The sequence below is a fragment of the Syngnathus floridae genome, chromosome 15 (assembly GCF_059516105.1).
Source record: "Syngnathus floridae isolate MCC-2025c chromosome 15, RoL_Sflo_1.0, whole genome shotgun sequence".
NCBI lineage: Eukaryota > Metazoa > Chordata > Actinopteri > Syngnathiformes > Syngnathidae > Syngnathus > Syngnathus floridae.
This window is the reverse complement of record NC_142427.1, coordinates 6,929,394-6,957,366: the sequence shown is the minus strand read 5'-3', so window position 1 is coordinate 6,957,366 and position 27,973 is coordinate 6,929,394. Positions and strand designations below refer to the sequence as shown.

Sequence of the window (27,973 nt, the reverse complement as noted above, 5' to 3'; positions counted from 1 at the left end):
CACATGTGGCTTGTTATCTATTATTTATTAGCTCAGCAAATGACGGCTGTGTAAAACAAAATGGTGTGCCAAAGCGCAAAGCTGAGCGGAGTCTCAAAGCCACAAAAGGCACATGATGAACAGCAAACGCCGCATGCTACGTATGCACTACACTGATTCCCCCCCCCCCCCCCCCCCCTCCACCGTGCAAAAAAAAAATCCAAATAGATTGAGATGAACGCAGGATCCAAATGAATAGTGAACAGAGGTGAAGATGAGGTGGCTGCCTCGTTGAGGTGGCCGTGGTTGACTTGGCAACCGAATCTCTGGGGCTGCTGAGCTCGCAACACACTGATCTTGCATTCAATTTTGTGGGGAAACTTGTATATTTTTTGTCCTGTTAATATAATGTTGAGTAACTGTCAGAGTAAAGAGCAGTCGAGGAAATTATTAGCGTTTCAAATTTTCCATGCGTCCTGTGCCGCGCTATTGCAGGAAGTTGTTTGTGGAAACTCTCAAATATTTAAAAATAGAGCTCATTATTTATATTTATTTATATCATTTATATCATTCATATTTTGTTTTTTAAAAAATAAAAAAGATCTAAAAATTGTATGCTTAACATCAAATTAAATAATATGCCATGATTCACTTTTTTTTTAGTAGAGGTCATGTTGAGACTGCTGGCACATGTTAAACAGCATTACTCAGCATATTTAAGATGAATGGAGGCTATGAAGGTGCATCCGCATTTCAGCTATACTATTATTATTCACAAGGATGTTCTTGTATGATGCAGCTTTTCGCTCCTCAATCTCCCCTCCTCATCTTCCTCCTCTTCTTTCTATCCCCCCGCCTCCTTGACACCACCATCCTCATCCTCCTTACCCTACGTGAGCTTTTGCTTCATTCGTCTGCATTTTGTTGCTCATACATGACCCCAGGGAGCTGGCGATGCAGTAGAACACGTCTGACAGATTCGATATGTCCTTGGCTACAATTTCAGGGAAAACTGCACCGGTTTGGCCCCTCGTGCTATCCATCAGAATGGAGATCGAGTTAGTGAGGAAGTGTGCGGCAGGAGGAAAAGCCATCACACCAATCAAACATCCAGCTCGACTCCATCAAAGTCCTCATTGGAACATTGTTGGAGCCTAGCTTGCAGGTGTGTGTGTCTTTGTGTGTGCCTGTGCTTGTGCACGTAGGCCTCTCTGATATCAGCGACTGCTCGTGTGTGTGTGTGCGTGCGTGTGTGTGAGCTTGTAAATGTTTGATGGGTTTTGATCCAACCATCTGTCCACTACTGCTGCATGGCTGAGACAAAAGGGAGCAATGATGCACAGAGGTCCGGTTACATGAAAGGCTGCCAACGACTGAAAAAGAATATCTCATGTTAGCATGTTCCCATATGAGCATCATCTTAAAAATAATTATGTGTGACTTCTGCTGGGAGTTTTAAGAAGAGGAAGGCTATAGCAAATACAGAACGGTGTCTTTGGATTCGAGCGACTTGCGAGCGCTAATTCAACTCGTGTCGCAATAAGCAGCAGTTTGGCAAAGAGTAAATAATTTTTAAAAAATCCTTCAAACTGTTGAATGCCATCCCCACTTCAAGTTTACTGTCAAGCCAAAGATAAAACAAACTGAATTACAGCCTGTGTGTTTTATTCAACTATCTCAAGAATAGCCTCACTAGCTTAATGCTAACATACAATTCAAAATGCTGACGATTAGCATTAGCGGTATCGATGCATCCCTGTACAACCTAGTGAAGTTTAGTGGATGATCACATATGCTAAATAGCCTTATATGGATTTTTAGGGGACTGTATTGATAGGGGACTGTATTGATAGGATGTCATGACATTTCAATGCATATATCACCTGGGCCTCACGCATGATTAATGCCGAGCTTGTCGGGGCACATACGTGTCACGCTACTGGTGCGTTTGTAGCCTGCTGAGTGCGTGCAAGAAATACATGAGTGGGCTGGAGGTGTGGCCCCTTGACACACCACCCCACCACCCCAACCCAGGTCCATCGCCATCTGACCGCATTGATCATGTCGGTGCTGTACTTGAATCAATGTTTCTAAATAACAAAAGGCCCAGAGTGTGAAGTCTTCAAACTGCGGTCAATAATCTCAAGCGACCACGGTGTGGCCCAGAAAGGTACATGCGGGGGTTGGAGGATCAATCCCTTACAAGGACCCCTCCCTCGCTCCGTTTTTGTTGCTCGTCGCACACGAGAAAGGTCATTGTGCTTGACAATAATGCTAACGCAGCTCATGAGCAATCATCACAAGCAGGACCAAATAGGATTAATGAAATCCTGCGGAGCAGTGATGGTGAACCGGCAGCCTGTAGGCCACGTACAGTTTCATACAGATGAGCATGCCATTTGAAAACAAATTAAACTTACTTTGGTATTGTGAAATCTAAGAATTGTCTGATAGCTTAATGCTAACATGACAATGTCATTGACATGCTAACGGTTAGCATTGATTGGGGCGGTTTTTGACCCCTTTAAAAGCGAAGTCGTGTCTAAAATTGAATTGTATCGCAGTATTCTGATTAATATTACCAACATAAAATAACAATCTCACAGGCATATATTCTTTATCCTCTACCAACATCATACTGAGTCATTCTTCATTTTTGTCTACATGGCAGAATTATACTACACACCAACGAATTGAATTGCGGCATTAATTCATGATAGACAAACTCTTTAATTCTTTCACATTCTATTTTAGCATATTAGGAGATGTCATTTTGACTGTCACGCACGTACAAATGCACACACGCATCGAACGCTGCGGGAGGTGCAGCTGCGTGCTCTGATAAGCGACACTAGCAGCTCCACCTCAAGGTTAACGTGATCTTTCAACACCATTAGCCGAACAGTCAACATATCACATATATACATACATATGCATGATGTCTTGATAAACACACGAACATGACACACATTTCATCAAACACACAAACACACGAGTAACACTTTAAGGAGGACCGTGCATTATTGATGAGACCACATGCTCCGTACATTTATTGGGGTGGTGGGTGGCTCCGGTCCGCTTGACTCAGCATTCCTCTGCCGATTGGTCTTTTTTTTTTTTCTTTTTAGCCTATGTCAGCATTTTGCATGTGTGTGAGGGCGTGCCTGCGTGTGTGTGTTTATCAGCGGACACACACAGGAAAAAGACAACAATGGCAAGACAAACCCAGACACACAGATAGATGGTTGGATAGGCAGATGGTTTGGCAGGTGGAGAATTTTTTTTTTCACATATTGTTTTGATTTGGCGATAGAAAGTATGTACCTTTTAAGATATATGATAGATTATTCAAATATTGTTTGTGGATTAATGTGATATACAATGGTTGTGAAAAGTCTAATTGTTTCAAATCATTGTCAAAAAAGACTTCTGCAGAAAAGCAAAAAAAACCAAAAAAGCATCCTTTAACAGTAGGGGTGTTTTAACTTTTTCTAAACACTGTATATTTATGTCCTTTTCCAAATGCAGAGAGGTGCTCATCAAAAAGCCAAGTGGGACACGACCAAATTTGGGAATGTTGACGTGGAGTTGCCCATCCAGCTGCTGCGGCTCCTTCCAGTCTGTCAGCCAGCCAGACTCATCAGCCGTGGACAAGTGCCCAGAAGGTAAATGAAACCACTCCTGTGTTTCAGGCACAATACCTCGATTGATTTCACACAGCGCAGTCTTGAATTATAAACACACACGCACCTACCGACATATGCAAATCAAGTGTCTGTCATCCGAGACAGTCAGGATGCTACTACGTAAAAACCATGAACTATACGTATCTTTATTATATATATATAAGTCATCGCAAATAATGAATGCTAGTAGGCCAAACTGGAATCACCATGGCAACAAGAAATCCTCACATTGCAGTGACACATCTACAGCACGAGATGCCGCGGGAATGTGGCAAAAAGACATAGTTGGAGACAATCCTACTTTTTTTTTTTGATCGCTTGCGTACCCTTGACCCAATTTCCACACATCAGACAAAATAAGCACTTTGTGCAGTTCTTTGGTAGAAAATGATCGCCCAAATCCAATGAATGCTATTTTCCAGTGCAGCTCATACAGTCTTAAAGACTTTGTAGAGAGAACTCAGCTATTATTGTGACAAGGCCCAAGCGAGTTAGCTCGCAAGCTAGCTAGCTGGTGGCTAGCACTTATTGTGGCAATGTGGAAAGCCCCACGCCGGAGTTGAAGCACGCTATTTGATTGACAGTTGAATGTTGAGCAAGGTGCATGCACCCGCCACACCCGCGCCATTTGAGAGTGGAGTCAATGGCTTGATTTGCTACAATTTTCAGTCCTCTTTTAAAGACTTTTTTTTTTTAATCATTCAAATTTGGCAGGATTGTTAGAACACTCTTTTCTGTGGTGTGTCCAATTTACAAAACATTTTTAGTCTTATTTTACAACATCGACAATATTTCTTCAGCTTGACCTTTTCTACATGCTATCAGAGCTGCTAACTGACAAAACTATTTACCGTTTTTTTTTTCAACCCATATCCAAACATTGTATTTGGTTAGGACGTGCAGACACACTCGTAGACACACGCACATACGGTATGTACGTGCACACACTCATACACCCATGCATACACATAGAGACCCCCAGCTGCTGTGTTCATGTAATTTATTACCCCTCCTGAACCCAGTGGAGTCATGAAATCACCCCGGTCTTTGTGACACACACACACACACACACGCACACAGAGTCCCTGAGTCTTCCTCAAACAGTGGTCCCGGACCGCTACACTCGACTCGAGACCTCTTTGGGTTAATTAGAATGGCATCCCAAGGGAGAGAACACCAGGTCGGAATAATGTACTGGAAGGATGAATGCCTGTAAAAGGTCCTCTAGTCTGGTAGGAAAATGGAACACAGAAGGCTGCAGTGCTTTGATAGCAATCCCAACCAACTATATTGTCAAAATATATTTCAAGGATATGAAAATACTTAGTGAGTAAAGTTTTAATTTTCAGTCACACAAAAAGTAGTTTGTATTCTGTATGTGGCGCCTCAAAACCCGATATATAGGGTCGCAGTTTTTTCTGTAGACGTGCAACTATGACTCGCCAACTGTCATTTTCTCGAGATGGTCGGGCCATGCGGTTTGGTACACGGCGTGCCAAAGTCTATTAATGGGACGTCATTAAGCTCTCCAGCCATGAGAACTATCCGGTATTCACACCCAACCAATTGCTGTTAGGTCAAGCGGTTCCCCACATGCTAACTTCCAAATCATTTGGGACCAGGGAACATGCTAACATGCTAAGAAAACGATTACGATTGAAATATTGTTGTGCATATACATGTGCACGTAGGGCTTGTCGTCTTGCACACTGGGAGCAATCGGGCCTTAATTATGCCTAAGGTAGAGGCAATGAATTTTTTAATAGATTCAATGTTTTATTCATCGCACCTATCCAATCCTGGATATGGCAGAGTGCACGAGGGACTGCGGTCAAGAAGCGAGCACCTTGAGATATCTGTCATGCACGCAAATGTGGATGATTTTATAGTTGGCTCTGTATGGACAATGTGTGTTTGTTTTGAGTGAGTTAAAAGAGGGATGGGTGTTGTTTCCTGACAGAGACCAGTAAGACCAGTTCTGCTGTCCTAGAAATCCATTTCCCATAGACACGGTAAGAGGAACACCCTGCCAAATGTTCACGATGAAACCCATTAACAATAATTAATCTCAAATTCTCAGCAGAGGCGGCTCGTAATAGTTGCATTTATTCCACTACATTTCCTCAAGTTACTTATTGACAGTACTTGTCAGGGTAGTTTTACTACTGGATTACACCGGCTAACCCTGCCAATACGCACTCATCTTTTCTGTACACAGTGTGTAATGCAGTACACAATGCTTCGCTTAATTTATCACCCTCTCCCAGCTGGATCAGAGGTGACTTGATTTATTAGATAGCCATTTGTAGACTGACAAGAGTCAAAGCTTCACGATGACCTCCAGGTGATAATGACCAAACAGTGGGGGTAGATAAAAGGACAGGGCGAGGGTGGACGTGTGGAAAACGACGGGCCAGTCAAAGAAAAACTCCTGATCAGTTAGCCCAGGTTGTCTTAATAACGTGTATGACGTCAACTATATTCTGTGATATTTATCTGTGCATCGAACAAATCTCAGTGCAGCTTTGCTTACCTATTGGCTTTGGCAGTAATAAAGTGATCCCTTGTGACGTGTCACCCAAATTTCACACTTTGAGATATGAGTAGTTGATCAGCTAATGCTAAAAGGCAATGAGAAAACTTCAACGGTACGTGGACTAACAATTAGCGTCGGTGTAGCAGTGTTCCCCTATTTGCAACGGATATTGGAACACATAGTGCTGCAACACAGCCATATATTCTGTATCCTCTGAGAAGAACGACTGATTTTACTGACGAACTGAGAAGCTGAGCGAGGAGTTAATCATCCAGAACAGCATATGACTGAAGGAGAAAGTGTTAGAAAAAAACTGTTTATTATTCATAGTTGTATTTAATTGTCATTATTGGATGTTTTTATAGTGTGAGTGTAATATTATAGAGTGCTATAGTACCACAGTGTATGTCAACATGATCGTCTAGTGTGAAGATATATTTATTGGTAGAAAACAGGTCACGCTGGGAAAAAAAAAAAGACGTCCATCTGATCATTTGTGTCCTCTGCGATCATAGCTGTATTGTTCCTGTGTGAAGCTTAAAGGGTGGTAGGCGGAGTCAGGACACGACTGCCGGTTCTGCGACCAATCAAACGCCGAGGTGTGGCTCTAAAGGGCGTGGTCTGGGCTAAGGAGGCGGAGCTAGAAGCGGAAGTGTGTTTCGGCTGATCCCTCACTGTCATTCGGCCACGGTCGGCTTCAGGAGAAGGGGGGCAAGCCAAAGCTCACTCACACACAAGGACTCAGGCTGGATAAAAATACTGAAGCCAAGCTTAAAATGAAACCGACCGAATAAGGCTCGCGACTCTTAACGCACCCGAGCGCATTTGACGAGTTGCCAAGGAAGCCCCTTCGGATGACACGGTCCACATTTGAGGCAAAGCGGTGTCATTGAGCAGGCAGGACACGTCAAGAGAAGGGAGGAGAGAGAGGAAAAAAAGCTGACCGACTGCACTGTACGACTCAAGCTATTAAATCGCCTCCACCGGCCTTAAGACATCCTTTCAAGGACACCAGCCTGCTGTCAAGCCGACGGAAGGATCCCGACAAAGACATCGCCGAGGTCGGAGGTGGTGATCACAAGGTGAAGGGGGGAAATATAGACGTTTTATAATAGCCAGCTAGCGGCTCGTGCTAGCAGTTAAAGGCTAGCTTGCTATGGCTAGTAACCGATATTAGCTACTTGGCTAACTAGTTTTTACCGGTTACCTGTCGCCTCACAGTCTTTTCTTTTTGTCTGTCGTCTTTGTCGTGTATAGAAAAGCGCACAAGACGCATCTTTATGGTGCGTATTTCGTGAAACGCTCGCGTATTGCTCCTCGCCGATGAAAGCGCAGAGACTCTTGACAGCTGTCAAACAAGGTCGTGCGGGTTTTTTGTGTGTGTGTTTTGTGGAACATTCCTCCCCCCTGCCCCCTCGACGTCGATTAGTCTTTAAAACGTCACGTCACGCCGTTTGTGTGTTCTCTTCTTTTTTTGGCCCCACGCCGCGCACAAATCCATGGCGTGTCAGTCGCTTTTTGCGTCAAGTCCAAACGTCTCGGAAATAGCGATCGTGTACCCCGGCCCTTCGTCACATCACTGCACGTATGGCTTACACGCATTTGAGGGGGTGCTGCCGGCGACTCAGCTGTCCGTGGACGAGTTGGGCAGCGTCACGGGGTTATAATTAGACCGGTGGACATGTCCAACGTTAACCGTGTGCTTTGCCCACAGCTTGGTCTAACGCTGGTGTTCACTGCTCGAGAATGGGGTCATTGGGGAGGGAGTTGATTAGCATTTTTCTAGGAAATCTGTGAATGGATAAAACGGGTCCAATAGAGGGAAAGATCATTTCTGCTCTGTAAATGCCAGTCCCTGAATTAGTTCATGTGTATTGGTTGCTAATAACTGCGTGACAAGCTATCCTGTCTGTGCGCTCTCTCAACAGGACCAAACGATCACGGGATACTATTTGTGTGTGTGGGGGGAGCAAACAAATGGGGGATTACGGGTTCGGAGTCCTGGTTCAAAACAACACTGGCAACAAGTCTGCGTTCCCGGTCCGAATCCACCCGCATCTGCAGCCCCCACACCACCACCAAAATGTGTCGCAGAGCCCCGCTGCGTTTATAAACAGCACCGCCGCCGCGGGGAATGGCACCACGGCGGGCTCTCCGTGGCTCTTCCCTGCCTCGGCCACCCACGGGAGCGTGCAAGACGAAATCATGGGCGGGCCCGAGAAGCCCAAAGTGCAGCAGCAACAAGAAATGCAAGAAACGCAAGAAAAGCAGCTGTCACCTGGGAGTCACCAGGAGGGCGGCGGCGGTGGTGGCGGAATAATTTCAGAACTGGAAAAAGGCCGGTCGGAGGACGGCAAGACAGACAGCGGCTCGCCTGATGGAAGCACCGGAAAAGAGAAGCAGATCCGCCTTGAGTCTCCTGTTCTGACCGGCTTTGATTATCAGGAGACATCCGGCCTGGGCGGCCCGGTCCAGTCCAATACCACTTCGTCGTCGCTCACCAGCTTCAACAACTGGTCGGCGGCCATCCCGCCGGCGCCGTCGACCATCATCAACGAGGATGTCAGCTTTTTCAACCCGGCCTCCGCCAACAATGGCACGCTGCTGTTCCAGAACTTCTCCCATCATGTTAGCCCGGGCTTCGGCGGCAACTTCTCCCCTCAGATAGGACCGGCCGCCGCCCTTTCACAGCACCACCCAGCCCCGCCGCCACACCCCCACTTCCAGCACCCCCACAACCAACACCAGCAGCACCGACGCTCGCCTGCCTCCCCGCACCCTCCTCCGCCCTTTCCGCACAGGAATCCGCCCTTCAACCAGTTGCCACATTTGTCCAACAGCCTGAGCAAGCCGCCGTCCCCTTGGGGCCCGGCCAACTACCAGAGCCCCTCTCCCTCCCCGGGTTCCTCTACCTCCTGGAGTCCAGGCGGTGGCTACGGAAGCGGCGGCGGTGGCTGGGGAGGATCTCAGGGCCGAGATTATCGCCGAGGTCTCAACGGCGGCATGACGCCCATCAACTCCATCTCGCCACTGAAGAAGACCTTCCTCAACAACCACGTGGCGTCCCAGAAGTACCCTCGCAACAATCCCGCTGGCTTCAACCCCAAGTCCTGGATGGATGACGGTGTCGGCCGCAGTGACAACATCTTCCCTTTCCAGGTATGTGATACTCTTTATTGCGGGGTCTGACGTACGACATTTCGTGGTCACAACGGAGTTAGAAAATACATTATTACACTTTTTCATTTTAATGGCTGAGTTTTTCTATACATGCATTTACTGTAATTGTTACAGTTTGAGGTTACAATTTTTTTATAAAAATATTCGCTATATTTGTCATGCTACTATTTCAGCGTAATGCAGGTACGGCTGTTTCCGGGTTCTGCGGAACTCTGTAAACCGAGGACCCCCTGTACATATTGTACGTCCTATTCATCCGCTTTCCTGCGTGGCGTCACGGGCTGGAGGCTAATCCTAGCTGGCTTAGGGTCAGCTATGTGAACCTCGACACTACAAATACATTCCCATGAATACGTTTATGCTGTTTAATTGAGCTCTACCGCGAATGTCTATGCAACTTAATTAAACAGCACACCACCCTTTACTATTAATTCGTCACTGTAAAGGTGATATTGCTGCTATTTTTAGACGTGGGGGCTCGCAGGTGGGCATGGATTTACAAGGCTCTCCTCTTGACGCGTAAGCTTATAAATCAGTTAGTTTTTTTTGCTTGCTTTGCTGCATGTCTGTGATGATGACTAATGTGTTCGTGTCACTGCAACATTGCAGTGTGCCACATATGCGTGCCGAGGGGGTTGGGGTGGGTGGGGTTGGGGGCTGGTATCAAGGATGGAGTGAAGGTTGCAGAAAAAGATGAGAGGTTTCAAATCGCAAAAACAGCAAATGTTGATTTGCGTCAAAGAAAAGAATAGCGTCGCTGTGGGTGGGGAATTCTGCGCAAGGTCTCAATATCTTACACCCTGAAATGGAGCCTAATGATTTTCTTCGATCGCCTGTTTATTAATGAACCAGGATGTGTCTGTCTGCCAGTACGCTACCGACAAAATGGCCTCATGACGCATTCAATCTGATTTGTAATAGCTGGGATACGAGCGTGCAAATAATTGCGTTACCACATGAGGAAAAAGGCCTGACAGGATTGACGGGAAAAGGGTAAAGGGAGCACGGCGCTAAATTCATTGTATTGACCCAGCTGGAGATTGATTGCGTAGGTCATCACAAGGGTGGGGGGGGGCGGCATGCAGGCGAGGGATGACGGCTACCGTAGGCTCAGCTCGACCTCGTGACCTCCCTAAGTACTGTACGCACCCTCTGCCCTTTTTGTTCTTTTCCTCCATGCATGCAAATAAACTTGCCATTCACGTATTTGGATGCATTCAAATCAATATCGTTATTTGATGTTCTTAGAATGTGCGCAGTGACTTCCTTTGTTGACTTAGCTGCCAGCAGCCTACACTAATTGGTCTTAAAGACCACCATCTGGCGCAAGTCGAATTGTATTCAAATGTAATTATACACGTCGTGTTGTAACCCCCGGCCTATTCGTGAGTGAACTTGCCTCGCAAATTTTTGTCCATAATATAACGTAACTGTCATCCTCTTCTAAGGCGCCATGTTAGCGGAGGAATAGTTAGCATCGGGTTTAGCGTGCACAAAAGCATGATGAAAGATTCCAAAATTGTAACATTTCTTTATCGGTTTCGTTTTCTTTGTGTTCTTTGTGTTTGTTTTTTGACGTTACAATAGAAGGGAACTTGTGATTGCGAAGACCAAAAGTGGAACTGATTGTGACAGCGGTTCACATGTCTCTGGTTGCGCAGAACAATACGGCTATAATGACAGGAAGCCAAGATCAGTAATAAGGGAAATTGTATTTGCCGGGCTTTTAAAGAGGCAAAATCATAGTTTGGAAACAGATTGTGCGTGTTGGCCTTTGAGATTGCGCACCCCTGTAGTAATGCGTGATGACTCACAGCGTACCTTGGGCCAAACTGTAAGGACATTGTTATGACATGTCTCAACATGCCCGTGGCCTATCTTATTTTATTGTCCAGAACCAGAAATTAAAGTAGAAATTATACAAGTAAAATCCACTAACAGTATAAAGAACACGCAATGCAGTAGTTGTGTCGGTTTTCCATCTTGCCATTCTTTCCTCAGACATATGAAGAAGCGCGATTGTTGTCACATGTACCCAACAGCCAGTACTTGCCATAAATTCCTGCAGGTCCTACGGTTTTGCTGCCACCCCCCTTGGTAGCCTCCCTGACCAGAAATGATTTAGCTTGGTCTAATTTTTTAATATGACAAAAATGAGATTTTTAACTGGGTTGTTTAGATGTTTTATATTATCTGCATGTCTGTATCAAGTCGACAGAATGAGGAAGTGTCGCCACACCGCTTTTCTCTCCCTTGAGACGTTTCCGTTTTTGCATCAAGACAGCAGATCCACCATTTTGTATGAAGATTTCCGATGGGTTTGTTTTTGGATTATTTTTGTTCGGGGAGTCCATATGTTTGTTCGTGCCCGTTCATCCCAAAGTAACAGGAAGAGCCACGCAGGGCACGCCATGTTCCAGCACTGTAGCGCAGGCTGCAGTAAGCGGGGATGCTGCTGTATTAGAGCAGCTTTAGTATTCGGGCTGGGCTGATGGCCAGCTAGCAGCACTCATGCTAATAGCTAAACGGCCATTCCGTCATTGCAGAGCTTTTTCCCCCTCCTTCAAAATGTGACTTATTTTGTAAAATTCTAACCTAATTCTTTTACTCCCAGCACCTCACTCCTTTAATCCTCAAGGTCAAAGATATGCTCTTGTGTCAGGTGTTGTGTAGTCGCCGTAAGCCAAGACAGGATGTTGTCTTAAGAGAACCACCTGGACAAATGTTAAAGCGCTGTTTGTAAAGAGTTGACATCAGCTATTGTGCATTTGCAGCCCTCATTCATCCCCTGCTCAACTCACAATTGTTCGGAAGGACATCCAATCAATATAAGAGGTTGTTGAGCAATTAGAAAAGACCAAATTAGATGGACTAAACAGTTTTGTTTGGTCAGGGGTCAGAGAAACTTTAATGGCAATCAGGAGCTATTTCAATTTTTATAGTTCTCAGTCCTACGTGCCATGCTAAATGTATGCAGAAATAAGATACGCTTAAAAAATTAACGATAATAATAAAAGTTCATATTAAATTTGAACAGTTCCCCTTGTGCCAATCTTGTTTCAGACTGTAGACTGCTTCCGTATAAGGAGAAGCTTAGCCGTTATCTTAGTGGAACTGAAACAAGTGGGTTTTTCTTTTGGAAGTCTGCACAAAAAACTTTAGTCTAATTTTAAAACAGTTACTTTGTGTGACAACATTCAACTTATAACAGTTGTAGTCCTAACAAACGTTTCATGTCAGCTAGCATTGGGTATCAAGCAAGCTTCTAGAACTAGCAGCTAATAGCAACAGGTGACTCCCGTGTCCCTTAGCAACTAACCACTTGGCACCTAGCTTGCAGCAAACAAACTTTTTTTGCCTGGAGCATCATGACATTGATGATTTTGTGTGACTATTGAGGCATATTTTACTTTAAAAATGCCTCATCCTACTCATTTGTATATAACCAGTTGTCAGCTGGCACTCCCAGCAAACAATAACTGGCAACTCCCATGCCTGGAGCATAGTGGTGCTTTGAGGCATATTTTTGGACTAAAACCAAATTGTCTTACTTTTGGGGCATGTGGTACATCTCCCGTTATCTCTTGAATAAAACGCACAATGTAGTTTTTCTTGACACATCGACCCAATTAGACTCACTTCCTGATTGAAACTACATTCTGTAGAAGCGGGGTGTGGGTTGAAACCAAAAAAAAAAAAACCTTCATTAGAGACAGCTTTTCATCCTTTGCCCATGACATGTGCATGCAAATTCTCGTGCACGTCTCTACATGCACTAATTCTGACTGAGCCATTAAGCTGCAGAAGCCCGAGGTTTCAGTCATTACCCCTGCTCTTTGTCACGTTGGTGCTAAATGAGAGAAATGTTTTTAAACTAATGAGGGGCCCAAGCGGGGCTGCACACAGCATACACTGTTGCCATCATACAGCTTTGTTGCGCCCTTCGCACACCCTTGACACATACTCTGAAAGTGTGCGTGCGTGTGTGTGCACGTGCACATCTACTGCTGCATAGGTCCGACGTGGCTCTTGTCTTCTTCATGTGTCCGAACAAGACAATGCTATATTGAAGAAAGGGTCTTCTGCTACGTCGAAGGTCAACCACAGTCCATTCCATGACATTGGTCGACATTTAATTGATTTACAAAAGTGATTTCCCCGTCCACTCATCTATTTTCTATGCTGCTTATCCTCATTAGGGTCAAGCAGGGCGGGGGTTGTGGTCAGCTGGAGCCTATCCCAGATGACTTTAGGCGAGAGGTGGGCCACACACTGGACTGGTTGCCAGCCAACCCCAGGGCACATTTTGACAAACAGCCTTTTACACTCACCGATTGACAAGTTAGTCTTCAATAGCTCTAACATGCTAGCGGCTAGCGTGAGATGCTAACACAGTAGTTTGTCTACCTCTTCAATCAGTGCTCTTTTTCAAATGACAGAAACAGTCATAATATGTGCAAATCAGGTCAAATTAGTCAATTAATCCTATCAAGCCCCCCCTCACTCCAAAAAATATAAAAATGCAGTTCTATGGCTTAACTTTAATCATCCACATGACTACTGGCATTCATCTCCTATCATATCAAAACACATGCAAACGCCGGACAAAAGTACTTGGAGGTAGCTCAGTATTAAGTTCAGATGCTTGCATACAATGAAGTCATTTCGGCGTAATCCCCTCAGTAATCCCCAAGCAATGAAGCGTTCTGTTTCTCTTAATTCTTATTGCACCTCGGGTGCACACATGCGCAACAATTCCAACATTCAGCTAACAACTGCTAATAAGTTGTTTCTGACAGTTTGGCTTATTTCATGTCGCAGCGGGGCTTTGAAATATTTTGGCTTGCCGCAGCCATATTCACAAGCATCAAAAGATCAGACCGCTTCCCCTTCCTGCCCTCCTGGTAAGGCAGGCAGAGAGAAAAGACCTTTCCTTTGCCTTGTACTCTTTCCATCTCTCCATCATCCCCTTCTTTCATCTGCCTCTGCCTTCTCGGCTTCGGCCTTCCTTTCCCTCCTTGTTGTGGACGACGTGATTAGGAACACAATGATGAGGTGAAAGGGGCAACTTCCCGGCATTTTACACGGAGACGTAGAGGTCTGACAAATCTGCTCAGTCCGCCGTTCTAAACAGCGCAATGGCGTCTTCAGTTTACTACAGTTCTGTTTCAAAAGACATAAGCCATCATTAACCTGCTATGCTAACACAGAAGTCATAATTACAGTAAATATTTGTTTTTGCACGTCCTAAACGAACGACGTCAGTCAGCCCATCCTGCATGCAATGAACTCGTTTGTGGAGCGGCGTGAAAGTAAATCGCGGGCACGCCCAGTCACCGCGAGACAGGCAACCATTACCACGATGACATTTACCACGTTGACATTCACACAGTCACAAAAACCACGCTGCCTTCTGTGAAGTCTGACGAGTGAACCACTACACCGCCATGTGGTGGTAGAGCGAAATCAGAGGGTTGCCGGTTCGAATCCAGCTCTGTCCGAGTCACGTGTCGTTGTGTCCTCGGGCAAGACACCTTGCCTCAGGGACTACAGATGAAAAATAGCCCCTTGGCTAATTCTGGTGCATCTACAGAAATGTTCATTTGTGTACACTGTCCCTGTCAAATAAACAAAATGAAAACAAAAGCAATAAATAAATCAGTGCACTGGAATCATTTCTTCTTTTACAATTCATTCACTTATAGTTCAAAAATGAAACAACTTAGGTTACATATTACAAATCAAGCTCCATCTAATATCCAATCTTGTTTCGGATTTTCTTGTCGTTCACCGTGCGATATCTACGACCTCAAAGTCCAATATAGTGAGCTGCATTTGAAAAACTAAATACAATGTTTGTTTTGTGTTTTCAAAATGTGACTACTGCTGGGATTTTTTTTTTTAACCAGCTTTGATCTCGAGTCATCCAACCAATCTCTTGCTCATAAGGGTAGTTATTGAATTTGGGGAATGTAACAGAATAAAGTATGTCAAAATAAAACCGAAAGACCCGCGGTCGTGTGTGTTTTTTGTGACCACTCCAACATGTGACCTCGCATATAGTCGCTGGTCTAGGACTGAACTGTGAGCTTTTCTTCGCGAGGTGCCTTTACTCTGCTCTCGCATTGTCCCGTGTAGAATGTGGCGCCACCGACGTGTGAGCGGCACCAATTGAGAACATAGCAACAATGTGGTGACCTTGCAGATTACTTTCAACTTGGTCAACTTCATGAAATGTCATCATCGCTAAGATACTGTTGTTGATTGTACAGTCATGCTTTACTTCGACAAGTCATGTCTAACACACCAACGATTTAGAAAACTATTTCATAAATCAAGAAAATAGAAATCTGAAAGAAATAATTCCAAATAGAAGTAATTCTTGCAAGTATAAACGTAAACCTGTTGAGACTGGTTCAGATAAGCAGCCGGCACAGATTCCAACTAACCCCATTCCTGATAATAGGGAACGCCACTAATTTATTAGTTGTGACCAACCAGTCAAACCATCATGACGAAGCAATTTCTAGTTACCTCACTGAAAATTGACATTTACAAGTCACAGAGCTTTTTTTTTATGCCTTTTGATAGAGTCAAAAGTCAAGTCTTATCAATGTTTACCTTGACTACACTCAATTTTCATGATAAGTGTTTTTATTATGCCAAACATGGAAGAAAATGTTGTTGTCAAGCAAATCTTTGCCTGTTTGATTGATGGTCATTAAAATCCATTACAGTAATTGTGTTTGAGGAAATCCTTGCTAGGAGTTTGTTCCTTCATATTTTGAACATGTGCACATATTTGTGTGCTCATGCGTACACAAAGAACAATTCTCACTATGGTTGGTATGCGACTGTTTAAAGTTCCAAAGCTGTCGCCTTGCAACCAGTCTCCGCTCCTTTTACCGCCAACCTAAAACAATATTTTCGACATGACGTTAGTGACGCTTTTATACTTTTTGTCCTTCACTTAAGATGTTCCTTCTTTCTCTTGTTTAGGAGCGCACCAGGTCGTTTGACAGCTTCAACATGAACACTTTGGAGAGCTCCCTGATCGACATCATGCGGGCCGAGCAGGACAACCTGAAAGGTAAACACAGTCAGTGGCCTGACGACAAGCCCTCATTGTGATGTCACCGACGTAATCGACACAAATATCCCCGGAAACCACGAGACGTATGTAACATAAAAGGACCCACAAAAAAAGTCTCTAAGCGTGAAATGAACAGGAAGTCGGCCTTTTTGGCCAAAAGCAAGGGCTCATACTTTCATGAAAGTGACCCATAGAAAATTGGCAAAGATTAAATTCTAACCGACTTGAGTTATTGATTACCAGGGAGCAACCAATGAATGTTGTTACGCAACAGCAGAAATAGGTTACTGCATGTAGCACGCTTTTTATTTTCCTTTTGGAAATGACCGGAATTGCATATGACCAGGACAAGGCGGCTATTGATTTTTGGCCAGATACATGTTGTAACGAGTTCACGTATTGATACTTAGTTGTCAAGACATTAGTGCTGTGGGGCAAAAAGCTTAATCCTCAAAAATACTGCACAATCAGGTTTTTCCTGCTAGGTCATCACTCCTGAATGAAATAGAGCGTTTCTTCTCGAGCTAATTGTTAGGCACAAATTTCAATCATAGTCCCCAGCAACCATAAAGCCCAAGTGTGTTTTTTTTCTTTTCCCCCCTCCACTTGAACAATGCTAAAATGAGCTCCACAAGACATTACACCTCTTATTTATTTTGGCCTCATACCCACCGTGCTCAGCGAGCTCCAGCTGTGCTCTTAATGTTGTGCTGTCAAAGCTTTCGTAAATCTTGTCTTAATAATGTGAGGACACCTTTTTGGCCACTTTGGCACGAATGGATCGCCTTAGAGCTTGTCAAGTATCCGTACAAAATGTCGACGTCCGACCGCCATAATAATCATGTGAGCTGTCAGCGCGCTTTTGCTCGTCCATATTTGCTTAATAGTTGTCATTTGGGCAGGAAGTGTTGGATTTCGAGGTCAACCGGCTTTGAGGTCCCCCTCTCCAAAGTAACTTTGTGTTTGGTTAGGAATGCAGCAGAAGCACATTTGCTCTCATTTGATGGCCTCTGTTATCTTGAGGCATCCTCATCTCATTTTCTCTACGACAGTGGCTCTTTCTCTGCTGCTTTCACATGATGCATCACGCCAGATCCAGCCTCACCGCCTCATGTTCTGCAAACTGTTGCTCAATTTGTTTCGCCTTTGCCACAATTACATCTACGATTTTACGACGTTTGGAGAGCTTAACACTATAAAGTGCATTTAAACTACTGAGACTTTTCTCAAAAAGTGCCGTGCTCTCTACCCTTGCAAAGCAAATTGCGAACGTCATGTATTCCCCCACATTTGTCACTCGGATCAAAATTGTGAACAAAGGTTGAGAAATAAAAAAACGAGATCAAATGTGGGGCTGTATTTTCGTGGCTTTGCATAGCTTCCAGCATTGTCTTGACTGACAGAAAGGATCCCTCTGTTCTGCCGTCTTGCCTTGCATCCACGCACGCATGCACGCAGATATACACTAACATGTTTGTGTGTGTGTGTATTTCACCATGTAAAGCAGCGGCACTTGAGGAGGGTTCACACGACGGGCACACCCTACCCTTTTGACGCTCGAGTGCTTTTTGTGCTCGACCGCATGCTCTCATGATACAGTTGTACTCGCGTGTATGTTTCATGTTAGTTTTATTTTACCATGTAGTTGAGCTTCAACAGGTTGGACTGAGGTTCAAAGAAACCTCAGTTTTAGTGACATCCGTCGAAACTGAGGGCATTCTGTCCTAATGTAGATCTGGTTTTATGCGCAGCATCTCTTGCATACAGCCGGGCGCCTTAACCGCACTGTGGGGGAGGGGCCTCCGCACTTGCATGTGACAGAGGCGTCGGAATGCACCAATCACAGGGCACTCGCTGTCCGCACAACAATGCTTGTATTATTTCAGCCTTTTCATCTCATTATCCCCCCACCAGTGTAGAAAGCAGGGCTTGCATAACTTTGAAGCTTGTTTGGCATCAGAACGGGCACATTTTGATTGGTGTTTGTGGGCCTGGCAAGTGGGACATGGATGGCGATGAGCAAGGGAGGGGGTCGAGAGAGACGTGTTGGTGTCCCACAGATGTAGGCTGTAATGAGGTTGACGTGGAAGCAACTGTCGGTGTGCTCGGAACCACCGCAGCCAAAGCGTAGGCACGTCTAATGAATGCCGAAGCAGCCGTTTTCAAATTGGCAACTTGAGGACAAATTGTGCTTTTCTATTGGAAAGCTTTCCTTCAAATTGGAACACAATTTGTTTAGTAAAATTGCTGGTTGTATTCTAAAGTGAATTCATTAGTTCTCGGATCAAATTGTTGCCATCATGTCATCTTTTAACAACAATACAGACAATTTTGTGAATTAATTTTCATATTTAGCACTGTTCTGGTTAGCTTCAAGTGCCAATCTATCAACCAATACAGTTTTGACACCTGCTCAACATTTAAACGTGTCATAATCAGCACTCGAATATGTGTCTCCCTGTGCAGGTCGTCTGGGGTTCCCTCATCCAGGCGGGGACAACCCGCTGCCCCTCAATGGTACGTATGTCGACCCACCTCAGGTTTTGGTTTTCATGGGCGTGTCGATTTGAAATGAGGCCTTCCAATATTCCCGGGTGATCCAAATGTCACTTGACAGCAAGGCCCACCATGCAGATCTAAAAACAGCCCCTCAGATAAACCCATCAAAAACATTGAAGCCACAAATGCTCACATACAAAAACTGACACGGCCCCTGATAGGACGATATTTGTCATTTGAACTATGTTGAAAACCCAAAAGGTCAAATAAAGCAAGTCATGATGTGTCATGCAGCAGTTGAATATTTAGCTACCTCCACACTAAATGTCTGGTCACGTGGTCCAGAGCTGTCATGGAGCCCTGAGACAGATGGTGCCACCGGATAGGCAGGCCTTGCAGTCTATGACCCCCCCACCCCACCCCCTTTGCAGCTTTTTTTTTTTTTGCTTCTGCATCTTTCCAATCTATTTTTCCCCTCCTGCACACGCTCATCTTTTTATAGAACTCGTTTCAATCTGCTTCCTTCTTTTTGCTCTCTCAGTCTCTGCTCCTCTCCCTCCCTCCGACTTCTTTGACCTTCCCCCAGAGTTAATGTCCATCTGGGTTGGGAAGTTCACTGTGGGAGCCGAGAGATTAGCGCTCGTGTGTATCCCGGCCGGCCTCTTCATCCTCTCTCAGTCGCTACTCGTTTTAGATGGCTCGGTGCTGCAATCTCTGCGGTGTTACACGACGTTATTGTGCTTTCCAAACGTGTCTGATAAGCGCCGTTTTGTCCCTCGAGCTCTGGAGACGCAAGGGTCACGTAGCAAGCATCAACTTGATATCGATGACATCTTTCAGTGAAACCTTGACTGCCAGTCAAAGATTTGGACATGAGAAACCATGGGGAAACTTTGTACTGCTCGTGTCAACAAATTCCAACGAAAATGTTCTGGAAAAGCTTCCTCGTCTGTTCCTGTGTTTTTTGTGTGCACTTTCTGTGATTCCTTCAGATCCCACAAGATGGCGCCAAAGCTTTGGCTGATAGAAAACTAGTCATTGGTGTTAAGAATGTATTGAAGTTCTGCAGCTCAGTACAAATTGAAATTATTCACATTATGGCAACATTTTGTTTTGAAATTAAACCAAGCAACCAGTTAGCAACTACCATCTTGCATGTTGTGGTTCCACTTTGGAGAGGGATTCATTGTCCTAATTCTTGATGAATGCATGTAAATGATTGCCTTGTATGTATTTGTGCCCTGCGATTGGCAATAAGCATCAAGCCGATTGTGCCGCTTTAGCTAATGAATCAATAAAACGGGCGGCTAGCCGGGTATCCTTTCCACTGTCACACGAGTACCTGGCAAAATTTGTTGCTGTAATGTACTGTGCATCCTCGATAATCACCCTCTTTTTTGACTTGACATGCAGCCAGGAGTTATAGCAGGAGACGAGGTAACAACATGGTCACGGACTCATCAAGTCCACGCTGTCCATCTCTTGATTGCTTTGTGACGTGACGTGTGACATTTTGCATCAAGCCTCATTTGAGTTCTCAGTGATCCGCCATCTGCATGATTGTCCGAGCGTCCGAATTTCTACTTAGATTATAATTTTGTTTGCAGTCTTATGTCGGTGAACATTTATGCACATGCATCTTGCAGCTTGTTAGCATTTAGCTGCTATTTAATGAGGCACAGAAACACACACATGCTCAAGCCACAGTGCAGCGCACTCTGTAAGCTGTGGCTGAGCTAACTCCCTGGCATAAATCTTTATAAAGCAGCTCAGGGCAGGTTGTATTGGAGCAGGCATAGGCAAGGGAGGGCTTAACCCCGACAACACACCACACGCGCATACACGCAATCCTCCCAGGCAACTTTGATGTCTTGCCTGTGCATAGGTTGTCAGTGTAGTGAGTATGCAGAAGAACCTGTTTTCTGTTGTTTTTATTGCGGACGCGACAGTAACCCCTCCACCTGTATTTTGTTCTGAAATACCTTTCGCATGCTTTTCAATGTTTTATTAAATAAAGTGTATTCTGAAGCCGCTGGCAGATGGCGGCGTTGATATTAAAGACGATGGATGTCAGATTAAAAGCGTTGTTGCTCCTCAGGAACTCAAGCCCTCCTCTTTGCTTCTAGGCCATTCCTCCCTCTTTCCCATGGAAGACGGCTTCCCTGATGACGAGCGTGGCGATCAGGGTCTGGCAGGCCTGGGTTCTCCACACTGCTTTCCTCACCAGAATGGCGAACGCGTGGAACGCTACTCGCGCAAGGTCTTTGTGGGAGGATTGCCCCCAGATATAGACGAAGGTATACTCTCATCGGACGTGTTGGATTTTTGGGCCGTCTAAGCGGTTCTGTAAAGTGACTAGTCGATTTGACGAGTAGTAGTAAAAAAATTAGTAAGTAAAAATTTTGGGTGTGGGGGTGTTTAAGTAAATCTAGCGATAAAATTTACAAGTAAGCGCTTCAAAATCTCAAAAATCTTTGAATCAGACCATAAAATCCATGTCTCGTTTTGGTCTAGATGAGATAACTGCCAGTTTCCGGCGTTTTGGTCACCTGTTTGTCGACTGGCCCCATAAAGCCGAGAGCAAGTCTTATTTCCCTCCAAAAGGTAAGTTGAAATGAACAGCTGTGGTCGGTCGGGACTGGTGCGTTTGAACTTTTTGCTTTTCTGACTTGTGCACAGGCTACGCTTTCCTGCTCTTCCAGGACGAGAGCTCCGTGCAGGCTCTGATCGACGCCTGCATCGAGGAGGACGGCAAGCTGTACCTGTGCGTCTCCAGCCCCACCATCAAAGATAAGCCGGTCAGTGGGCGTTCTCCGCAAACATCTGCCAGCTTTGCTCACCTTGTCTACCAAAGTTTATGCGACGTGTTGACTCTTGTGTGTGACAGGTCCAAATCCGCCCGTGGAACTTGAACGACAGCGATTTTGTGATGGACGGATCTCAGCCTTTGGACCCTAGGAAAACTATCTTTGTTGGAGGTGTCCCTCGCCCGCTCCGTGCAGGTGGGCTTACCCGTCTGGCAACTCTTAATTTGCCCCACCCCTAGCATCCTAGCTTGCTAGCATTCCTGACTTCACACTTGTCAGGTTTCTGTCAGTTAACAACAAACAGACGATGACTCTTGTGTTTGCTGCCCCGGAGACGCCGTGTGCTTTCATGTGACTGCTTGGCTCCTTTTAATTGCTGAAAAAGAGTCAAATGTTGCCAGTGGTTACGTTGGGTTTGTGAAAGAGTCAAGTGACAGTGCCTGAGGTTGAATTATGCATGTAATACTAGATAGCTAAAAATGAAAGCTTATGTAAAAGTAACATTTCACGTAAAAGGAAAATTGATGAACCCACAAATTAAACTAAACTAACTTTATCCAAAAAGATACTTTGAGTAAATATCATGGAGTAAATGTTGCGGTTTACTTGTATGAGCGCATTCATTTTTAGCCTCCGGATGAGGTGTTAAGCCATTTAATTCATAGACACGTCTTTGCTTTTAGCATGTTTACAGGTAGCATTAGTATAGATAGTTTGCTTAAGTCTTGCTATTCAATGTACACTTCTATTTGCTAGTAGTCGCCTGCTAGACTGTCTCGACAATAATTATTATTCCCAAACACCAGTTTTGCCCCACAAAAAAAGGGTTCTTCCCCAAAAGTGTCTTCCTGTTCACGTCTCGTGATTCTTGTGTTCAAGGAGAGAGCGACGTCACATGTTTGGTGTGACGCATTTTCATTCAGACGACACAAACCGAACCATGTTTACAGAGCTTTGAGCTGGTTCGGATCAGAGAGCCATCTACTGGTGTGAAAGCAATCCCTATGGTTCCCTTCCCCCCAAAAATGACTTTAATTTAAATAAAAGGGCTTAAATTTGATTTTAATAGATTTGACCCTAGCATCAAATGATTTGAATTTTCCTGCACCACTTTTGAAGCTGTTATAAAACGCGAATGACGCGCAGATGTATGCGCAATATGTCCTGCTTTCCCCATCTTAGCTCCAACCCGTTTTAGTCTCGCTCTTCATGTTTAACTCGGCTTTGATCAGTGCGATCTCGCCGCTTTATCCCCCCTCATGTGTTCCGACATTTGCTTAATTGCTTCGCTGCCAGTCTTTGAAATGTCAGCTGTAAGCAAACGCTCGCTGGTGTTGACACGTGACCGACCCGCTTGTTTGGCCGCGACGCTCACACTCAGCGTGCCGCAGTTGCTGAAATCAGCTTTCACCTTCACACTTCCCCTCTGCTCTCCGTGGCAACTATTGGATTTAATATTCTGATTGTGTGTACTGTGCTGTGTTTCTGCATTGATGGCGTCTATTACAGAGTGTGGACGTCTTGTTCATCCCATTTGTCAGCATCCAAATTCTTAAACAATGCATTTCTCGTTTGTAGTGGAGCTGGCCATGATCATGGACCGCCTGTACGGCGGCGTCTGCTACGCCGGCATCGACACGGATCCTGAGCTGAAGTACCCGAAAGGAGCTGGGCGGGTCGCCTTCTCTAATCAGCAGAGCTACATTGCTGCTATCAGTGCTCGCTTTGTGCAGCTGCAGCATGGTGAAATCGATAAACGGGTTTGTAGAAAGAAATGTGACCTTGTCTCACTTTTTTTTTTTTTTTTTTTTTTTACACAAGCTGTTGTGCACCAACTTCAGTCTTATGATGCAATTCCCTTTTCCGCCAACAGGTGGAAGTGAAGCCATATGTGCTGGACGACCAGCTGTGCGACGAGTGCCAGGGCACTCGCTGCGGCGGCAAGTTTGCGCCGTTCTTCTGCGCCAACGTCACCTGCCTGCAGTACTACTGCGAGTACTGCTGGGCAGCCATCCACTCGCGCGCCGGCCGCGAGTTTCACAAGCCGCTGGTGAAGGAAGGCGGCGACCGGCCGCGTCACATCTCGTTCCGCTGGAACTGAGCGGTAGTGGCGGACAGTAGGGGGAGCAGGATGGCAAGGTAGTGCAGGAGTCGCAAAATCATTTAATGAATAAATGCACTTTTCTGTTGCTGATTCCTTTTTGCTCAACATTTTTTAGTTAATATTTATATTTTCAAAAGAAAAAACAGGATTTATATCAAGTATGTCCAGCAAGGAAATAGTGTAACCTGTTTTGTTTTATTTTTTTAAATGATTGTTTGCCCCCCCCACCCCCAAAAAATATATATATAGGAAAGTTGAAGTGTGCGATGGTACTCTGCTAATCAATTGGCGTGCTTTCCTTTGTGTATATATATAGATTTTTTTATAAAAGCCCCCCCAAACAATTACCTTTTGATTTGACATTTTGTAGCAGAGCTCACTTTCGATTTTCCCAAGACGCAATCTGAGGCTGGAGTAAATATGAATTGAAGAAAAAAAAAAAAAGGTGTCGCTAAAGAAGAGTGCACTTATTTCACATTCTAGAATATACCAGTATACACTTAGTTGATAACCAAAGCTGTTTTATTTGCTAGCGGCACACAACAGAGAAGCCCTGAAAGCCAAACTCTCTTTCTCTCTCTCTCTCTCAGAAAAAAAGATCTCCACACATAATAATTTCGATCTCCATCTTGACATGCAAAAACTAATACCTCAAACTCAGCTGCTAATGTGCCGGATGCAGTTAAAAAAAAAAAAAAACAACAAGTCACGAACGCCTGCCCGTGTTGTTGTTTTTCCGGGCGGAGCTACGATGTTACTCGCACACTTTTTGTACTCGCTAGCTTCGTCGTCACCTTGTTTATTTTGTAACGGAAACCTACGCGGTCGTGAGCAGAGTGCATTATGGGAATGTATGGCAATGGGGAGGCTCCGGGCCCCCCCTCTCTCCCCCTCCTCACTTTTCCATCCAGAACCCGACCATATTAAAAGAAACATCACAAAGCTCAGTTTTACCGCCGAAGCAGTTTAAATATGGCCTCCAGCTTCCCTCCTAGCCAAGCTAATCCTACTCAGCATGTTTTGAAAGCATAACTGAAGATCGTCTGCGACTATTCACACACACTTGAAAGGCGCCCCCCCCCCCCCCTAAGTCCAGCAGGTTGGGGAACCAAAGACTGGCTGTGCAGTAGTGGGTCGCACTGTAGCTCATTTCCTCTTTAGAAGCCCCCACCCCAGAGAACCAAAGATTGGCCTTAAAAAAAAAAAGAAAACATTAGTAGTGCAGTAGAAGCTCATCGGCAGCAAATGGCGTCATTAGAAAGACTTACTCCTAGCCCCACCACCCCCTAAAAATGTGCACATTCATTTACGCAGTGGAAAGTGAGAATTTTTGACAAAATCCTCCCATTTTAGTAGTGGAGGAGTGCAGAGAAAACTTGATTTTGCTCATGAGTGAGGCTCCTCATATGGCTTTTTGCACCTGGGATATTTTCAAACACTTTGTGAAGAATTTGCTGTTCAAAATGAGATAGTGAGAAAATTATTTTAATACACGGCCTGCTGATTTTTTTGAAACAGTGTTTTCTAGCTAAATTATTTTGTCATGCACATTTAAGCATTTATTATGCACTACTTTTCTAAATATCTGTTCCCCCCTCCCCTCCTCCTTTTAGTTCCGGCAGTCATTTTAGGCACATTTTTCACAAATATGGGGAAACTCCTTTTTGCAATACCTCAATTTTTTCACATTGTGAAAGGTAGCTTTTGTACTTTTGTTACTGAGAGATCTGCATATATGGAAATGTTCATTTTAAAGAAGAAGAGAAAAAAAAACACAAAAGAGCGGCGCGATTTCAAGAGATATATTATTCTTTTCAATTATGCTTTTTATACATTTCAGTGCTAAGGACTCTATGTGCAACGTCACATCTGCCGAGGAGAGACCAAAGTGTATCCACTCTCTTGGTCTTCTTAGCTTTTCCTACACGCGATGTTTCCACTCGGTGATGACTAGTAATTCTAATAGCATGGCGAGAAATCATTTAAAAAGACAAAAAAAAAAATTGTGATCTTAAAACTCGTTGTTAAACGTGACCTTTGGTTTCCGCACTCGCCTTATTTCCTCAAATAGTGGCCGCTCTCCTGCTGGACGCTGTTGAAAGTCTTGCTAAACAAAACAGCAGCACCTATAAACAGGCTCAAGTACAAAAAGTAAAGATGAGTAGTTATGTCCTAATCCATATTTTGGTAATTAAAGGCCGCCTCCAAGATACAGTTAAATAAAGTCCCCATAAAAGATCTTTCTAAATAAAAGCCTCGCCCCTATTAGACGCATCCCGAAAGCGACAGTCAAATCCGGGCACAATGTTCAACGCCTCTCCCAACCTGAAGTTGAGTAAATGCCTCCCCACAATCTGCACTTAAGTAAATAAAGACCTCCCCATGAGTTGACATCTCTTGGCCACTATATGAGGAAATCTGGTCAAGGGGGAGAATGCAAAAAGATGAGGTTGGAGCCTCAAAGCTCAAACTCGTATCACAAGAATGTGTGTGGCGGCCGTGGCTCAGGCAGTAGAGCGGGTTGGTCAGAAACCGGAGGGTCGGCGGTCCGAACCCAGCTCTGTCCGAGCCACGTGTCGTTGTGTCCTTGGGCAAGACACTTCACACACCTTGCCTCAGGGACTACAGATGACAAATAGCCCCTTGGCTAATTTTGGTGCATCTACAGAAATCTTCATTGATGTACATTGTCCCTGTCAAATAAACAAAATAAAAGAATGGATGTTTGGTGTTTAGATATTTTAATATTTGAAGAAAAAAATATAAATATATATATAGTATCTATATTCTTGAACTTGCCAACTAGCACCTATTGTAATCCTTAGCATGCATGACGACAAAAAAAATGCGTGGAAATGAGGTGAATTAGCTCGGAAATTAACTGTTGTGGTGTGCACCAAATGTTTCTGAACTAGACGTCGTTAAGGAGAACCCCCGACCTCAACCCCCTTCCCATCCTTTCTGTCCTCACTCCCTTACATATTGGCAGACCTCAGCAGGGATGCGCGTAACACAAAAGCGAATAGGCGAGCGTGAACGTTCCGAACTCAAGCATCCTACTAGAACACTGTTAAAATTATTACAAAAAATGTGGATTTAAAAAAAAAAAAAAAATGAAGACTTGACCTACATGGAGGAAGGGGAGCTTAAAGACTTGAATGTGGTTAAAAAGAAAAGAATAAAAAAAAAACAATGTTGCAAGTTAACTTTCAAGTTTTATGTGCAATACTTCTTTTGAACCTTTTTCCAGACGAAAGACTCTTTGCAATGTAATTCTTTCAAATGCCATTTTTAATTATTGCAGACATTTAATTAAAGAAGATGTTAATATGTTTTTTCAGTCATTTTCTACTGTTTAATGTAATCCTTTTCATGCTGGTGTTTGTAAAAAAAAAAGAAAGAAATGAAATCCAACTATTTGTACTAATATAAATAATTGAAGTTATTTTTAAAACATTTAAAATAAGGTTTTTGTGCTCATTTGCTTATTTGGTTTATTTTAAGCTACTGTGATTGATTGCATTGTAATTACTAGGTCAACAATGTATTTAGCTCTTTATTGGTATATTTTTAATTGGAATGTATAATTGATTTTTATAATTTTGATCAGATTTTTGTTATATTTTTGAGGTGAAGCTTTTAATATGTTAAAGTGTCTAGTTTTTACTAATTGCTATATTGTGCTCCACAATATATGGTTCACATTTTCTGAAGGAAAATAAATATTTAAATATTTGTCTGTTAATGTTACTTAATGGCAAGATTTCAATAGTTTTTAACTGTGTATGGGAAGGTTTGTTGTATTTATTAATAGCATTTTTTTTTTTTACTTCAGATACCACCTTAATTTTTATTGTCATTTCACTTTATAAGTTCCTATTTTTGTATTTTCCTTTCTAATGATTAAGTTATGTAATACGGATATGTCCATATTTCTAGGAGTTGGTCTGTAGAAGTGCTAGTGAAACGAAAAAGAAAAATCTAATGTTATTTAATTGTTTGCGGCCAACTATTTATATAACAGTATGCATAATTTTTCAATATTTGTAATGTGAAATGTTGAATGAAATAAATCTTAACTGTGATGAA

The 27,973-nt window shown here is 44.0% G+C and overlaps 1 protein-coding gene across 4 annotated transcripts in view; it reads left to right on the top strand.

Annotated features, from left to right (window-relative positions):
- cpeb4b (cytoplasmic polyadenylation element binding protein 4b) overlaps positions 1-27,973 on the top strand; it is a 39,128-nt gene extending 11,155 nt beyond the window's left edge. The window contains exons 4-15 of one of the 4 annotated variants that reach the window (XM_088397967.1): positions 986-1,144; positions 3,508-3,644; positions 8,130-9,360; positions 16,381-16,471; positions 18,941-18,991; positions 20,387-20,410; positions 21,100-21,270; positions 21,488-21,577; positions 21,653-21,771; positions 21,861-21,975; positions 23,359-23,540; positions 23,654-27,973. In XM_088397967.1, coding sequence (XP_088254093.1) covers positions 8,179-9,360; positions 16,381-16,471; positions 18,941-18,991; positions 20,387-20,410; positions 21,100-21,270; positions 21,488-21,577; positions 21,653-21,771; positions 21,861-21,975; positions 23,359-23,540; positions 23,654-23,881 — 2,253 coding nt within the window. In that variant the 5' untranslated portion in view covers positions 986-1,144; positions 3,508-3,644; positions 8,130-8,178 and the 3' untranslated portion in view covers positions 23,882-27,973. Of the gene's footprint in view, positions 1-985; positions 1,145-3,507; positions 3,645-6,872; positions 7,284-8,129; positions 9,361-16,380; positions 16,472-18,940; positions 18,992-20,386; positions 20,411-21,099; positions 21,271-21,487; positions 21,578-21,652; positions 21,772-21,860; positions 21,976-23,358; positions 23,541-23,653 lie in introns of those variants that run through there. The other 3 variants (XM_088397965.1, XM_088397963.1, XM_088397964.1) reach the window with 3 other exon arrangements.